The 16,365-nt window shown below is 44.6% G+C and overlaps 1 protein-coding gene across 1 annotated transcript in view; it reads right to left on the reverse strand.

Annotated features, from left to right (window-relative positions):
* Positions 1-6,423: 6,423 nt before the first annotated feature.
* Positions 6,424-16,365, reverse strand: part of PRSS55 (serine protease 55) — a 55,176-nt gene continuing 45,234 nt past the window's right edge. The window contains exon 6 of the mRNA XM_027599139.1: positions 6,424-6,453. Within this exon, the coding sequence (XP_027454940.1) occupies positions 6,439-6,453 (15 nt within the window). The 3' untranslated portion in view covers positions 6,424-6,438. The remainder of the gene's footprint in view (positions 6,454-16,365) is intronic.

Below are 16,365 nucleotides of genomic sequence, written 5' to 3' on the forward strand. Positions count from 1 at the left end.
ATTAGGCCATAGGCCTGAATTCCTCTAGCCTGTGGGAGAAAGCTCTTGGAAATGGGTGGAAGAGGGGAGGAGGTAGACCCAGTAAGATTTATCTCTGGTGAGTCAGAGAATTAAACTGACTCTGTGGCAGGGGTCCATGACACAGGAGGTTCTGGAACTCGAAGTTAGCTGAGACATAATTCCTTATTCTGGTGGGGACCCTAGAATCTGGCTGGCAACTCTGGAGGTGTTGGGAAACATCAGGGCCCCTAGACACAGTTGAGCCCAGGTATGGGTTCCGGGACAAATGGCCTCAATTCTGAAATTTTCCATCTTAACCAGGAGCTCCCACAGCAACCTACAGGAGGTGCCAATCACCCACCTTGGGTTCTGCATATTCTAGGTCTTTTCAACCCTGAGAGAAACTGGAGGCATGGGATTTTAGATTGATTTCAACAAAATTTGATAAGTCCAGAAATTGTCCAAAAACACAAGTCTTTCTGCTCAGAAGAGGAGGGCAGAGCTTGACTATGCCTTCTTGGTCCTGCCTACTCTGCCTCTGCCCAGCTTTCCAGCCTGGCCACCATGTGTGCCCCCGAATTCTCTCTGCACAGCCACCTGACCTCAGACTCCCAGATTCACCATGTTCCCTCTTCCTGAGCCCTTTGTGGACATTGTTCCCTTTGCCTGGAAAGTTCTTTCCTTCATTGTTCTCTGACTCATCCCTTTCTATCTCAGTTTCAATGTCACTTGCACGGGAAGCCTTCCAGGCTATACCACAGGCCAGATCCTCCTCTCATCTCCTCCCTGTCACCGGTTCTCTCTCCAGCACCGCATTTATCGCAGCTGCAACCGTTTTAAGATGCCTGTCTCCCCCACGCCCTTAGGAGCTGCACAGAGTAATGGCTGCTGCTTTTTCCTCACCGCCTAATTGCCCACACCTAACCAGCCTGTGGAAGGTTGCTCAGCAAGCATCTGTTGAATGGGTGAAAGACAAAACAGAGGTTCTTAAGGACACACAAAATGGGTAGTGTAGGCAGGGGTGAGCATTTAGAGTGAAAGGGATTATAATTAGAACTTGTCTCTCTCTTAGATCCTTTTTAAAAATAATTGTTGGTTTCTCTTCCGGATGATGCAGTGATACATATTAATGTTTTTCAATGTGTGCATCGCAGTTGGAGGAACTGGAGGCTCAGAGGATGCCACAGGGACAAAGACTGTGAAACAAGGGACGAAGGAGACTTCACAGCCCTGTTACCTAGGGCGGGAGACCCCATGCAGTTCTGAGCTAAAAGTTGGCTGGCTACATAGGGCTTGCCTTTGCCTGGGTAGTTCTCAGCAGGCTCATGGGGATGGCCCAGGAGCGTCAAGTCCAACTTGCTCCTCTGTGGCCCTGGACACGTTATGAGACCCCTGCATTTCTCCTTTTCCTAGTTCATCAAATGGAAATCAATAGTAGGGCCTACTTCATTGGGTCATATGGAGTTTTAAATGAGATTTTATAGCACACATGGTGTTTAACAGCACATGTAATCTGTCTTCAGTAAGTACCTTTATTACGTTAATCACTATCCAAAGGTTCATCGAAGCAGGCTCCCGGCCCCCCTCTCTTGCTGTGGACCATAACCAATAGAGTCACAATCGTGAAGAGACCTAATTTTCCTTATCAGTGCAACGTGTTCCTTTTCCTGGTAATTGTGTGAAATTTCATGATTTAGGCAGGAGAAATGAACCCATTAAAACACTTTGAGGCTACTTCTACCACAAAGCATAAGCATTACCGAATGGAGAGGCTTTACTTGATTTTACCATTCATTTAGACAGAAGAAGTTCTTGAAGATTTTCAATTTGAAGCTATGCCTAAGTAATGTGTTTTCTGCCTGAAAAATGGCTTATGTTGAAGAAGAAGAAAGGCATAGAGTTTGCAGATGAAAGGCATGGGATCCACATGGCCCTCGTTTGCTAGCTTCCTGGGCTCAGTTCTTGTAAAGTGGGAAAACAGCTTTGTGCTTCCAAGCCAATGTTCTGTAGATTATAGTAGGAGGATGTTCCCTGGAGCCCCTCCAGCCATCATCGGCTTTGCCGTTATTAACACTGTCATGATTTCACTCTCTCAAAGAAACGGATTTCTCAAAAGTTCCAACTTTAGGGCATCAGCAAGTTAGAAATGGGATCTCTGGTTTAAATCAAACAGTCCCTAGCCTATATACTAAGAGGAAGATGAGGACCTTCTTCAGGAGCTTCTAATACTTTTTCTTCTAATGAACGAAGATATTCCCTTTTGCACTACTCACATTAAGGCTTACTGAGGCAAGGTAAGAGAACAAGCCTTTTTTTCCCTAGTAATCTCCAGCGATTTTCCCTGGTGCTTCACTGCTTGGTCGCTCCATACTGCCATTATCCAGATGTGCAATGGTTCTGTCGTTTAACTGTCCCTCTGGGCAAGATTGTTTGAAGGCGGGGATTTTGCAAAGTTCTGCTTTTGGAAGTTACTTGTTGGCACCTACCAAACAAACACATGGAAAGAAAACGGACTCTGGAATGCTCTTTAGTGAGGATAGTTGGGGACTTGACCCAGAACAAAGCAATATGAAATTATTTGTTTGTTTTCTGAGAGGATGGGGTAGGGACTTCGTTCTAGTCACTGAGAGCCTCTGCGCCAGTGCAGAATGAAGAGACACTGTGTTCCTTTCAACCATGGTCAGCATTGCTAGGATTAGAAAATGAAACCCCTCTGTGCCGTTCCCGAATCTTGAACAAGATGACCTAAGCAAACACAGTCACAGGAGAGCATATCCTCAGTCCTCTGGGACACATGGCCCTCAGTTCATGCCTCAGATTTGGTGTTTCTATTATTGCGTCCACTGACTTGTGATGCTGTCAGGGACTCTGCCTCTCCCACCAGACGTTGAGCTCCCCCAAGACGGTTATTATGCACATCCTGTCGTTTTGTTTCCCAGCACAGAGAAAGACACTTATCACTCTGATACAATAACAAAATGAATGAATGAATGAATGAGTGCATTTTATACCTGCAGACAAAGGTATTTCTGTCTCACCAAGTCATTGTCTTATGAGGAAAGAAAGCAAATAAGAAGGAGACCAGTAAGAAGTCCTGTGTGCAGGATTGCTTCCTGTGCCTTCTGACCTTCAGTTATGAAGCATGACCTTTACTGCTTGTTGAGCATGGACTGCTTTTAAAGGATATCCTTCCACCACCCTCCCAGAAGGAAGGGAGATTGGATGGTTCTCAAAGCCAACCACTTTCAGGGCTTTCTCAGAGTGCTCTGAAATAACAAGACAGTAAGGGAAGGTAGCAGCAGTGGGGAATTTCAAAGTAGTTCTGGATGGAGGCTGAGTCCATTTTGGCTGATGGGGTAGGAAAAAGTCTTAGCAGAAGTAGCTGATTTATTGAAAGTCAACTGAATGTGAAAGAAGACAGGAAAAGCAAGCAAATACTCTTCCCTCAAGCTCTCCCTACACCCCCATACAAATGTGTGCACCTGTGTGTGCCTATGTGTATCTGTGCATGCACACAAGCACACACACACACACACACACACACAAATATAAACATATCATGCCCTTTGGGAAGTAGATCATGTAGACACAGGTATCGAATGGAAAGCCACTTCTTCAGAAGAGGCTAATACATTAAAAGCCCAAGATAACATAGCCAAGGGTGACAGGAATTTGGATATAATAAAGTCAACATCGGATATTTTCACGGAGGGGCAGACTGGGAGGAGATGGAAAAGCTGGCCGGACAAACTTAGGTAATCCTGATTTAGAAAGTGAGGAGGCAGAGGATAGGTCCCTGGGCCTCAACTTTCTCCAAAAGGGCCAACAAAATGGCATGAATTAGGAGAATCCTGGAATCTGCCTCTGTCTTGAAGGTCCCACCAAAAGTCCCAGGACCCCAAATCATCATTGATATTGAAACCAGAGCAGACAGCTGCCATCAGTGGTGTCAAATCAGAGCCTGGGCTGGGACAGACTGCACAGTGCCATGGACCCGAGGCTCACCTGTTTACAACATCTGACTTTGCAACATCTCAGTCTTGTACTTTCGGAACTTGGATATCTCAGCCTCCATTTTATGGTTTCATGTCAGGGTTTTATTAGAGTGATTCTCTATGGGATAATGATGATCCTTTGCATATCTAAAATGCCTTGTAGTTTATCAAAGTGCTTGCCTTTGCTCTACCTCATTGCAAGAAGACTGACAGCTAGACATAAAGGGCTCATTACTTCCATCTTATAGGCAAGAAAACTGTGGTTTAGAGAAATCACAGAGAGAAGGGAGTGGCCGGCTGTGCCTCAGCTGCTTCATGGCCCTGAGCATTCTATCCTTCTCCTCTTTGTTGATCTGAGGTGTATTTGCAATGTGAAAAGGCTCTTGTCAGGGGTTTCAAGGCCCCCTGGCTCCACTGCTGTCTTCCTCCACTTTCCAAGCAATAGTTCCAGGATGTGATCGTGTCACTCCTGCTGAAGACCTTCAGTGGTTGCCCATGGCTGCTGTCATGGAACTTTGAGCCTGATCATTTCTCTGTCTTTCCTCCCTCTTTGCAGTTGTATCAGCACAAAGAGTTGGGTCTGCTCTCTTCTGGGCCCTTGTCCCTCCGCAGGCTGCAGCCACATTCTCATTGTCACACCCCAGATCCAGGCTTTTCAAAATGAGGTTCACTTAGCTGGTTAAGCCAGGGATACCAGGAGCTACAGAATAAACCTGAACATTCTCCTGAGACATTTTAAAGCATCACTGTTACTCAACAAGTAATTAAAAAATTCCTTCTGTATCAAAATGCAAAAGATATATTATGGAACAGAATGCAAAAATCACCTAAATTCGGGGGTGCCTGAGTGGCTTAGTCGTTGGGCACCTGCCTTCGGCTCAGGTCATGATCCTGGGATCCCAGGATCGAGCTCCGCATCGGGCTCCCTGCTCAGCGGGAAGCCTGCTTCTCCCTCTCCCACTCCCCCCGCTTGTGTTCCCTCTCTCGCTGTGTCTCTCGCTGTCGAAAAGATAAGTAAAATCTTAAAAAAAAAAAAAAGTCACCTGAATTTTAAAGAAAACCTGAGGCTTTAGAGACCCCCATAATTGTGGAGCCCTTTGCTTACAGACCCCAGGGCCCATCTCTTAGTTAGCTCCCCTGAGCCACTGTGGGCACCCTGGGGGAAACAGGCAACAGCTTCTCTTCCTTTCCCTGCCTTTCAGCACCTGGCCTTGGGCTGGAATGTGCTGGGTTTTCAAGGCTCCTTGAGTTCACACAAAGACTGGTCCCATGCATAGAGCATCCCAACAGGCTTATGCTGCTCTCAGTGGTTAGGAGACTCCTGGAAGATACCAAGTACTCGGTCAGGTACAGAGAAGCAGCCAGAGGGAGTACAGAGCACTGAAACTGACTTCAGGATGCTCCTGCAGGACATTTCTAACGTAGCCACTGAACAGCTGGAGAGCTGACTATAGACCTCATTTCCCCATCTTTGAATGAGGGACTTCTCTTGATGATCCACCTGGTCACATCCACTGTTGCATTTGGCAGGGCTTGGTGAGCTCCTTTGTGACCCCAGAGTGCTGGGATGCAGGCTGGACACCGACTCAGTCCTGACCCTCCGTCACCCTCCCTCCACCCAGATGCTGTTACCTAGCCTTTGAGATTCTGCCAGGATTGGCTCCTCCATCCCCACAGCTCCTGGTCCCTGCAGGCCTTTCACTTCTCCCTCCTGGACCATCACAACAGTCTCTCACTGGGCCCCCTGGCTCTGCTGCTGTCTTCCTCCACTTTCCAAGCAATAGTTCCAGGATGTGATCCTGTCACTCCTGCTGAAGACCTTCAGTGGCTGCCCATGGCTGCCTCAGGGGCCTTTTGGGGTCCTAAAGGATGGGTCCCCTGGGGGCTTTCCCTGACACTCTGGCCCAGCTTTATCTCTCACCTGCCCACCTCCATCATAGCACTTGCTGTCGTGAGGCAATCATCTGTTTACGTCCCTGTCTCTTCCTCCAGACCAGCAGTCAGCAAACATTTTCTCTTAAAGGCCAGATAGTAAGTATTTTCAGATTTGTTGGCCATGTGCTCTCTGTTACAGCTACTCAACCTGCCTTTATAACACAAAGCAACCATGGACAATAGGTTAACAAATGGACAAGGCTGTGTTCCAATAAAGCTTTATTTATAAAAGCAGGAATGGGCTGGATTTAGCTCCCAGGTTGTAGTTTGTGGTCCCCAGCACACTGTCTTATACATGTTAATGTTTCACAAAACATGTTTGAATGAATGTATGACCTGGAAGCATGCATGGAGGGGACAGAAGGGCACATGTTTTTCCTGTGGATCCAAGTCTAACACTAGAGCACCGTGAGCAGCCTCAGCCTGTGGGATTTGACTCTGTGCTGCCATACCAGAGCTTCTGCTTCCAGCGTTGGATCTCAGGAGGAGAAACCCCAGGCTTCATGGATTAGCATTTGGTAAGCTGTAGAGTGAGATTCCTGGTTCACTAGTGCACAGGGACAGGAAAGCCCCCAAATGACCCAGCCATAGAGGGAGGGAAACCACTTGTCAGCTCCCAGTACTGAGCAAAAACCCCATGGGGCCAGGCTCCCTCAAAAATATCCATCAGCTATGACTGCTCTGGGCCCAGAGCCTCATGGCAGCCATTGGGAGGGTGAGGGTATCCAAAGACTCCCAGAAAGCTCCAACTAGTTGTGAGGCAAGAAACCTTATTTTCTCTCTCACCCTTCAAAGCTGTTTCTGTGGCTCTCCTGCCTCTGGGATGTCTTGGGGCCTATCCAAGCACTCCTCATTTGGAGGAAGAAAGAACTTTCTTGACACCTGGTAGACCTTTTGTCTGAAGTCATTCTACCACCTGGTGGCATTATCTGGGAATTACATCCCCATTATGGCCAATCCCAGAGAAGCCCTTTTGGCTGGGTAGCCCTACCTTCAAAGCCTTTTCCAGCAACCTGATAGGACTCCATTCATTCTGCAAACTCATGGAGCTCTATTTTGTAAAGACATCCATTAGCATCAATGATGCTCTTTTCCCATGTAGCGGCATGGCTCTGTCCCTCACTTCCTCTAGGTCTGAGCTCTCAGTGAGTTCCTCCCTAATAACTGCTATAAAGGAACTCCATCCTCCTCCCCACTCAAAAGCTTCCTACCCTCTCCCCCTTGTTTCCTTTCCTTCACTGTGCTGTCACCACCTGTCATTTCCAGTAACATTGTTGGTTTGTTTATTGTGCCCGTCCCCGCACTAGAATGTGGGCTTTCTGAGGGTGTGCTGTCTAGTTCCAGTTTCTATCTCTGTGGCTAGAACAGTGCTGGCACACAGAGGCTCCCAGTAAATGTTTAAATGAATGAGTAGACAGTACCAAATACACACCAGCCTATGATTTTGCTTTCTTTAAACACTTGATCTCAGTTTTGTGAACTGCATTTCGTTATGTGCCATCTTGTACATAACATTAAGTATGTAATCTCATATTCCCTCCTGGATTGCAAATTCTGGAGAGGATTATGTTTCCATTTTCTAACTGAAACCAAAGCTCAATAAATAAATATTTTTTTTACTATGAATACAATAATGTTACTATCATTAATAGTCCCTCACATTTATAATCTGTTTCATAGTTTCTACACTTGATCTTCCTGACAATTCTATAAAAGATTAAAAACAGGAATTATGAATCTAATTTTTATAGGAGGAACCTAGGGCTCCTCATACTAAGGTTAAATGACTTGTCCAAGGTCACACAACTCCTGAGTGAATGTGCCGGAACTTCCGAATCCAGACTGAGCATTCTGTTATCTGCTTTTCTTGATTAGCAACCAAATGGGGAGACTGCCTGTCAGATGAGGTTGTTGGGAAAATGTGACATCACAGTGTGGGCAGAGGGGCTCTGTACAAAGACCCTGTGATCTGCAGAAAAGCTGATTCTCCAGCATTCCTTGCCCCTGCTGTATTAATCTGCTGAGATAACAAAGTGCCTGAGACTGGGTGGCTTAAACAACAGACATTTATTTTCTCACAGTCCTGGAGGTTCAAAATCTAAGATCAAGGTGTCAGCAGGTTTGGTTTCTCCTGAGGCTGCTCTCCTTGGCCTGCAGATGGCCACCTTCTCATGTGGCCTTTCCTTTGTGTGTGTTTATGTCTTGATTTCTTTTTTTAATAAGAACACCAGTTATATTGGGTTGGAGCCCACTCTAATGACTTCATTTTACATTAATTTCCTCTTTAAAAGCCCTATCTCCAAATAGAGGCACAGTCTGAGTCCCTGGGAGTTAGAACTTCAAAATAGGAGGTTGAGAGGACACAATTCAGCCTATAATACTCCACCCCCTCCACTTGCCTCCATGAGACAAATGCCACCTTCTTTCCCCACAGGCCTGTGCTCTCCTTGGAGAGCCTCTGGATACTTTCCTGCATGTTCAGAAATTGCCAGCTGGTTGGCTGATTACTGGCATGTGGAAGGACAAGGTCCCAGGCCACCAGTGACTGAAAGGATGGAAAACCCTAGAAGCCATAGAGACCCCTGCAGGAAAAGCAGCTGTTGTAAACTATGACCACTTTATTAACATCCCAAGTAACAGGGGATTTCCTTCTAAGAAGAATGCCCTAGGGCCAACATCTAGAAGAATGTTCTGTGCACATGGACAGAGGAGGCAAGCACTCAGAGTTCAATTTCAGAGACCTAAGAAGCTCTCCTAATGTGTCCCAATTAACTGCCACCTGAAATTTGTTCAGCTCATGTTGGAGAAAGCCTCTTCGTGACCCTAGACCTCAATTTCTTAACCTATAAAATAAGGGACTTGGACTAGATCCAACAGTAAGATTTAAAAGGAGGGTTTGTGTCCCAGCTCCAATACCAGTTAGCTGTGTGACCTTGGTCAAGTCACTTAACTTTTCTGCAACTCAGTAGCTACATCTCATAAATAAAGAGTAGGATCAGGTAATCTATAATTCAGTGCCATCTCTGAAATTCTCTGTTTTAAAATTTTTTCAAGCAGATATAAACTTACAGAAAAGTAGGAAGTACTGTTATGTAACAAAACCTTTTCCTCCTGATCATTTGAGAGTAAGTTGCTGACCTGATTCCCCATTAGTGTGTGTTTCTACAAATAAAGACATCTACCTATATAACCACAACACAACCATCAGCACCAGGGAACTGACATTGATACATAGTTGTCATCATACTCTTCAGACCCCCATTGACATTTTTCCAATTGGCCCAAGAAGGTCTTTCAAAGCAAAGGGATCCTTTCAGAATGATGTGCTGCTTTAGGTGGTCACTTCAATTTAGTCCTCTTCAGCTTGGGACAATTCCTCCATTTTTCCTTCTATTTTCATGACCTTGATTCTGTGGAAGATTGTGGTCCAGTTACTTTGTAGAATGTTCTTCAGTGCCAGGCCCCCTTTACAGGGATACCTCACTTGGACTCTGGCTTCCCACATTACTCATCTTGCTGCATGTTGCCCCATCCAGGCTCTGATTCTCATTCTGGGCCACCCCTCCATGAGGATGTCCTCCTCACCTGGCTTGGGCTCAACCAACCCTTGCCAGGCCACCTTTCCTTGTGGACATTCTCCTCAGTGCTGTCACACAGCTCTGAGACTGTGGCTCTCCTGTCCCTGAACTGAGGACATAATAGATACTCAACCACACAGCATGGCTTTAGGACTGAATAGTTCTGTGTGAAAGGGAAGGGAAAGGAAGGTGGGACTAAAGCTGATGACTTTCGTCCTGAGTGTGTCCTCTGAGTATAGATGATGCCTGCTAAGTGGGAGTCAATAAGAAGGAAGAGAAGGACCAGGAGGCCCCAGGATTTAAAGAGAGGCAGTAGTGGGGTCAAGAAAAGAAAAACAAGGAACCTGAGGGCACTGAAACAGGTTTTGCTCATTCTAGAGCTCAGAAAGATTGGGTCCACAAAAAGAACCCCACAAGAGCAGGACGGGAATGGGGTCTCATTTTGGAAGGTTATCTCATGTGGGCATTTGTTCCCAGGCAAGTGCCAGAATGGTGCAAATTGTAAAAGTATAAACAAGAGATGTGATAGGGAGCTGGGGATGCACAGCTTGGAGAAGTCAATGTTCTGCAAAGCCAGAAGCATGGTCTTCACGCATGCACACAATGTCCACATGGCCCCCAAGGAGCTGCACCAAGTTCATGTGCAAAAGAGCTACAGGGAGGCTGATGTAGCTCAGCATGGGACTTTGTTCAAAGCTATGCAAAGCTGAGAAGGGCTGTCTACCGGTGGTGAGCTTCCTGTCATTTGCGGCATTCAAGTTGAATAACTACTTGCTGGGGTTGATATAGAGAACTTCAAGAGGACTCAAGTCCAGGCCAGGGAAGGGGTGTAAGGAGGAGAGAGAACTCAATAAGAGCCCATCCCAATCTGAGGTTTTGTCATTCAGCTTGCCCTATGAAAGGCGCTTGGTTCTACTGTTAACTATGTGCCAGGCTTTGTCATCCCTTCATCTGCATCATTATATCCTGGCATTGGCCTTATGCAGTCCTTGTGACAATTCTCCCCATTTTACAGGCCAGGAATGTGGGGTTTAGATGCTCAAGTTCTTGGGGTTAAGTGCTGAGTCTTGGCCACTGTGATTCTGGACCTGACCCCAGTGCTCAGGTCCACCCCCCACCCCGCCCTCAATGTTCTCAAGGCCAACTCAGGACAAAGGAGACCAGTCCTGCCTGCTCCCCTGGGTGTGGGTCACACTGAGGCTGGCTCTGCTCTCCACATCTGTGCCAGCAGCTGCTCACACAGCATCTGAGCCCCTGGGTGATCTGGGGACAAGGCTTTGGAAGGATGCTCCAAAGGGAGGGGCGGCCCATTCACACACGCAAGCAGAGAGAGATGAGCCAGGAACCAAAGATAGAAAGTGCCTCTTATTGGGCCTGTTCTGATGTAAAAATGCAGAACTCAGAATTAAACAAGCATTTTGCATTGCAGAGCAATAGTGCCTAATTAAGCTATTCTGGGGCCTGGGGGCACTTAGGAATTTTGTGAGTTTTTATTGCTCAAGACAATGAATAATACATAAGTCTGTACAGTCTCAATTCAAATGATGACTCATCAGTCACATCGAAGGCTTCGTTCCAACCCTATCCATATTCTGATGTGATCTTCCTACACTTCAGAAAGCCTAGGCTTGGCAGCTGGGGCCCCCTACTTCTTGGTGATTAAAGTTTGGCTCTTTTAGGGAAACACTTTTCAAAGGTGAAACATGGACCATTGCTGGTCAGCAAACTGCTTGTTCCTGGTCCATGGAGAGATAAGTACAGAAATGGAGAGTAAATGCTTAGAAGCGTTTATAACAATTTAACAGAGTGACTTTGTGTGGGTAGAATCTAATAATAAAAGTTTGGGTTTGCATTTTATATGTTCATTTTTTAATTCACTTTTCTAGTAATTCAATTTTATTATGCTTTATGAAAATATTGGTTTAATAAATTAGCAATTTAAAATAAAAAACAAGAGCCCTCTTCTCCCACAAATGGTCTGAGAAGTACAGGTCCAGGCCATGGTCGTTCCTGCTCATCACAGAGTCTGCAGAGCACACAGTCAGCTTCATGACCCTCAGGCCTAGTTAGTGCAGAGCACCAGGCCCAGTTCAAGAGCAAATCACCAGGTTCAAGCACTTGGGGAAGAGGAGCATGCCCTGCATTCGCTGCAGGGTTGTCGACGCTGAGCTCCAGCTGTGTGGTCCCTTAGCTCAAGACCACAGCTGACCTTCCTGGAGTCATAATACCCTCTTGGGGCTTGTAGACCAGTGACTGAATCAGGACATCAAAGTTCATACCCCGACTTTGCCAGGAAGTAGCTGGGTGACCTTGGCCAAGTTTCTTCTCCCTTTGAGTTTTAGGTTTCTTGTTTGTAAAATGAAAAAAATTTTCATTTCAATGGCCCTTCCAGTTCTTTCATTCTATGACTCCAACATCCCCTGGGAACCACTAAAATGCTCATTTTAAAACAAGAAAATCAAGGCCGTATCTCTAACCAAGTTCTCATAGCACATTGAAAGCAATTTCTTAATCTAGACGCAGAAGAATCACTGATATCCAACACTCATATTTTCTTACACATCTATCAAGGTTTAGTTTAATATAATAAGCTGCACATATCTGAAGAGTATATTGTGTTGAGTTTTGACATGTGCATTCGCCTGTGAAGCTATCATCTAAACCAAAATATAGTTGACCCCTGAACAATACAGGGGTTAGATGCACCAACCTCCAAGCAGTTGAAGCTCTGTGTATAACTTTAACTCCCCCAAAACTTAACTACTAGTAGCCTACTGTTGGAAGCCTTACTGATAACATAAACAGTTGATTAACACATATTATATGTATTATATACTGTATTCTCACCTTAAAGTAGGCTAAAGAAAGGAAAATGTTATTAAAAACCATAAGGAAGAGAAAATACATTTACAGTTCTACACTGTACAAAATCCTCATATAAGTGGACCTGTGTAGTTCAAACTCATATGTTGTTCAAGGACCAACCATATTGATCATTCCCATCACTTCCAAAAGTTGTCTTGTGCCCCTTCAAAATCCTCTTTCCCCTTAAACTCTGGCCCCCAGCCAACCAACGATCTGCTTTCTGTCACTACAGATGATTGCATTTTATAGAACTTTATATGAATAGAATCATACAGTATGCACTTTTTCTGACTTTTTTTCACCCAACATAATGGTTTTAAGATTTATCCATGTTGCTCCATGCATCAATCCTTTAAAAAATGTATTTATTATTTGAGAGAGAGAGAGAGAGCGCAGAGGGAGAGTGAAAGGGAGAAGCAGATTTTTGCTGAGCAGAGAGCCTGATGGGAGGGGCGGCCCATTCACACACGCAAGCAGAGAGAGATGAGCCAGGAACCAAAGATCCCAGGATCGATCCCAGGACCCGGAGATTATGACCTGAGCCAAAGGCAGATGCTTAACCGACTGAGCCACCCAGGCACCCCGCATCAACCCTTTTTACTGCATTAATTGGATATACCATAACATTTTTATCTGTTCAGTAGTTAATGATAAAATGTAGTTGATAAAATTTGGGTTGTTGCCAGTGTTTGCTATTACAAATATTACTATAAACATTCATATGTAAAGTTTTAGTGTGAACATGTACTTTCATTTCTCTTGGATAAATGTGTAGGATTTGAATGGCTGGATCATAAGGTAGGTATATGTTGAACTATTTTAGAAATTACCAAGCTGTTTTTTTAGTGGGTTGTACCATTTTACAATTCCATCAGATTTGTATGAGAAGCCCACTTATTCTACACCCTTGTCAACACTCAGTACCACCAGTCTTAAATTTTAACTGTTCTAGTGAATGCATTGTAGTATCTCAGTGTGGTTTTAATTTGCATTTCCCTGATGACTAATCAAGTTGAACATCTTTTCATGTGCCTATAGATCATTTGTAAATCTTTTGTCAAGTGTCTGTTAAATCTTTTCCCCATTTTTAAACTGAGCTCATTTCACTGCAAGAATTCTTTATATATTCTGGATAAAACTCCTTTGTTTGATGTACATGTCGCAAATATTTTCTTCCAGTCCCAACACTTGGTCTTCAGTTTTTTGATTGCATACAATTTCTAGGGCTTTACAATTCTATATAAGGATATCCATGTGCCTGAGTCCTAGCCATGGACCCAGGTGAAGAACATCGGCTCTAAGTTTCCAGGCCTGGCCAAAAGATGGTGAAAGCTGGTGCCAGTAGCAGAAATAGGCCCAGTGAAGGTAGAATAATTTTGTGAGTAGGACAGGTGTGCATAGTTTCAGGTCAATTGAATTTTAGGGGATGACAATAAAGTGGAAAAGTTCAACAGAATATCAACAAATGAGATTCACACTGTCCCTACCGACTGTCCAGAGAAAGTACAGCCAAGAAAACAGGTTTGATGAGGGTTCTAGAGGGGAGGGGGGTGGGAGGATGGGTTAGCCTGGTGATGGGTATTAAAGAGGGCACGTTCTACATGGAGCACTGGGTGTTATATGCAAACAAAGAATCATGGAACACTACATCAAAAACTAATGATGTAATGTATGGTGATTAACATAACATAATAAAGAAATTGTGAAAAAAAAAGAAAACAAGTTTGATAAAGTCATCAAGGAAGACCTGGTGGACTCTGTTGCAAGACATGCAAGTCAAGTTGCTTGAGCTGTGAGGCATTCCTGATTGAGGGCAGGACACTGAATGAGTCCTCTCATGTAGAGTCTGTAGAGGACATGAAAAGAACAAGAGATCAAGGACTGAAGAATGAAGGAGTTAATATTCCCAGCCCCAGAGAGAGGAAGAATGGAAGACATGGAGGACAGATGGGAGACCAAATTATTGTATTTGGCTTTTGTGATGCTGGCCAGGGAGATGTGTGCATAAGCAGATTTGGACAAAATGAAAGATTTAAATTGATATGCATAACAAGGGCTTGTAGATACCTGGGGAGGAGAAGAGGGTGGGGAAAGATGTTTGCCAACAGAGGAGAAGCAGAAATGGGGAGGAAGACCAGGCAGGCCAAGCACTTGAAGAGGAGGATCAATGAATTTGAGCAGCTGTTATGAAATATGCATTCGTGGAAGAGATAACCAAAACTAGAGGATTGTTGTAGGTTTTGATGTGTGCATACAGTGTTCTATCTTCTTCATCTGCCTTTCAAGAAACTTTCCAGTAAAGACCTCTGATGCACCTCAAAGTTTTTTGAGTCAGATTTGTATTTATTCTGAATGCAACAGCATGCTGAGGTTGGCCTCAAGGCAGTCCCGTTTTATTCAGGTTACAAAAAGGTTTGATGATGGATAGTGAGTAGCTCTTGGCTCAGGGCAGGGATCTTGTCTGTCTTGTTCTTTGTTTAGGAAATGTTAGCATTTTCTGTGTTCTCATCAAATGATGGTTGAATGTTATTGTAAAAAGCCTGTAGTCATATATTGTATATTGCCTGGGGAATAAGTATAGGAGAACCAGGTATTCCTAAAGAAAGCATTAAACAGTTGGTCTCCAGGTTAGACACCTGCTCCCCATCTTCATCTTTTCTTCTCTGTGTGACCACGTGCCTTTCCTTATGTAGATCATTTTGTCCTCCCACTCTCCACACATTTGCTTATATACCCATTACCCTGCTCACCCCAATAAACCTAGCAGATAGTTCTCAATGTTAACCATGCTCATGGACATGACTGCAGACTGCAAACAGACACCTTAAAACACAAAGACTTCTGGAGTGCTATAGGAATTGGAGTATGTTAGCATACAGTAAGTTCATTGGTCTGAAGAACACCATGTGTGAATTACGGCCAGGTGGGGAGGAAAGGTTCTTACCTTGGGAACTTGTCTTACATCTTCATCTTTCAGATTTGTCTCCCCTAACCTTAGAATGGTTAAATTTGCCATAGAACACTGGACTTCCCTTAAGTGAGATTTGTCATTCTGTCATTGCTTGTCCAATGCTGGCTTTCCATACCATAATGCAAGCTCCAGGAAGGCATTCACCAAGGCTTATCTTGATCATGGTGATATGCTTATACTCAGGGACACTTTAAATGCTTAATAAATGTGTGTTAACTGAATAGCTATTGACTGATGCCTTCTACGTTCCTGGCAGAAGAACCACAGTCTAGAGAGGAATGAGGAGCCTCCTCCATCTCCCATTGCTCTTCCTGGGATCTAGAAAATGGCTTCTCACCCAATAAAGAGCTGAGGTTCTGCCTCAACATTCTTTTCGAATGTAAAGTCATGAATTTTTACTCTATAAGAGGCTCTTAGAGTTTCTTTAGAGATTCCTTTTATCTAGGAGGATACAGAGTTTGAACAAGTTTAACCAAATCCCTCAGAGAACAAGTGATACCTGAACCCAGGTATCAGATCCTCAGGCCAGATCTTCACCTTAAACAGTGTCCAGAAGTGGTGTGGCCCAGTCGTTAAGTCTACCTCCATTAGATCAGACTGTCTGTATGTGAATACTAGTTCTACCACCTCTTAACTGCATGACATTGGGCAAGTCACTTCACCTCTTTGAGCTTGGTTTCCTCAATCTGTGAACCAGGCACAGTACCTACTTCATAAGGTTACTCTGAGGACTGATGGGGGTGGAGTCTTAACACATATAAAAGTATTTAGAAGTGTGCTTGACATACAGGAAGCATTATGCAAGTGTTAGCTGTTATAAACAAAGAGGTTTGTGTGGTATTTCTTAGCCTGCTCAGAGCCACTCAATCCAGTGATTGGAGGGGAATCTGAGACATTCCTGATTTCCACAGCAAGTGAGGGGTTGAATTAGGACTCAGGACACTGAGGCTCCTGGGGTGCTTTCAGGGCTCCAGTATGTCTGTCCCTCACTAATCCTGATTTTTGGCACTTCCCTCTGAGC

The sequence above is a fragment of the Zalophus californianus genome, chromosome 2 (assembly GCF_009762305.2).
Source record: "Zalophus californianus isolate mZalCal1 chromosome 2, mZalCal1.pri.v2, whole genome shotgun sequence".
Taxonomy (NCBI): Eukaryota; Metazoa; Chordata; class Mammalia; order Carnivora; family Otariidae; genus Zalophus; species Zalophus californianus.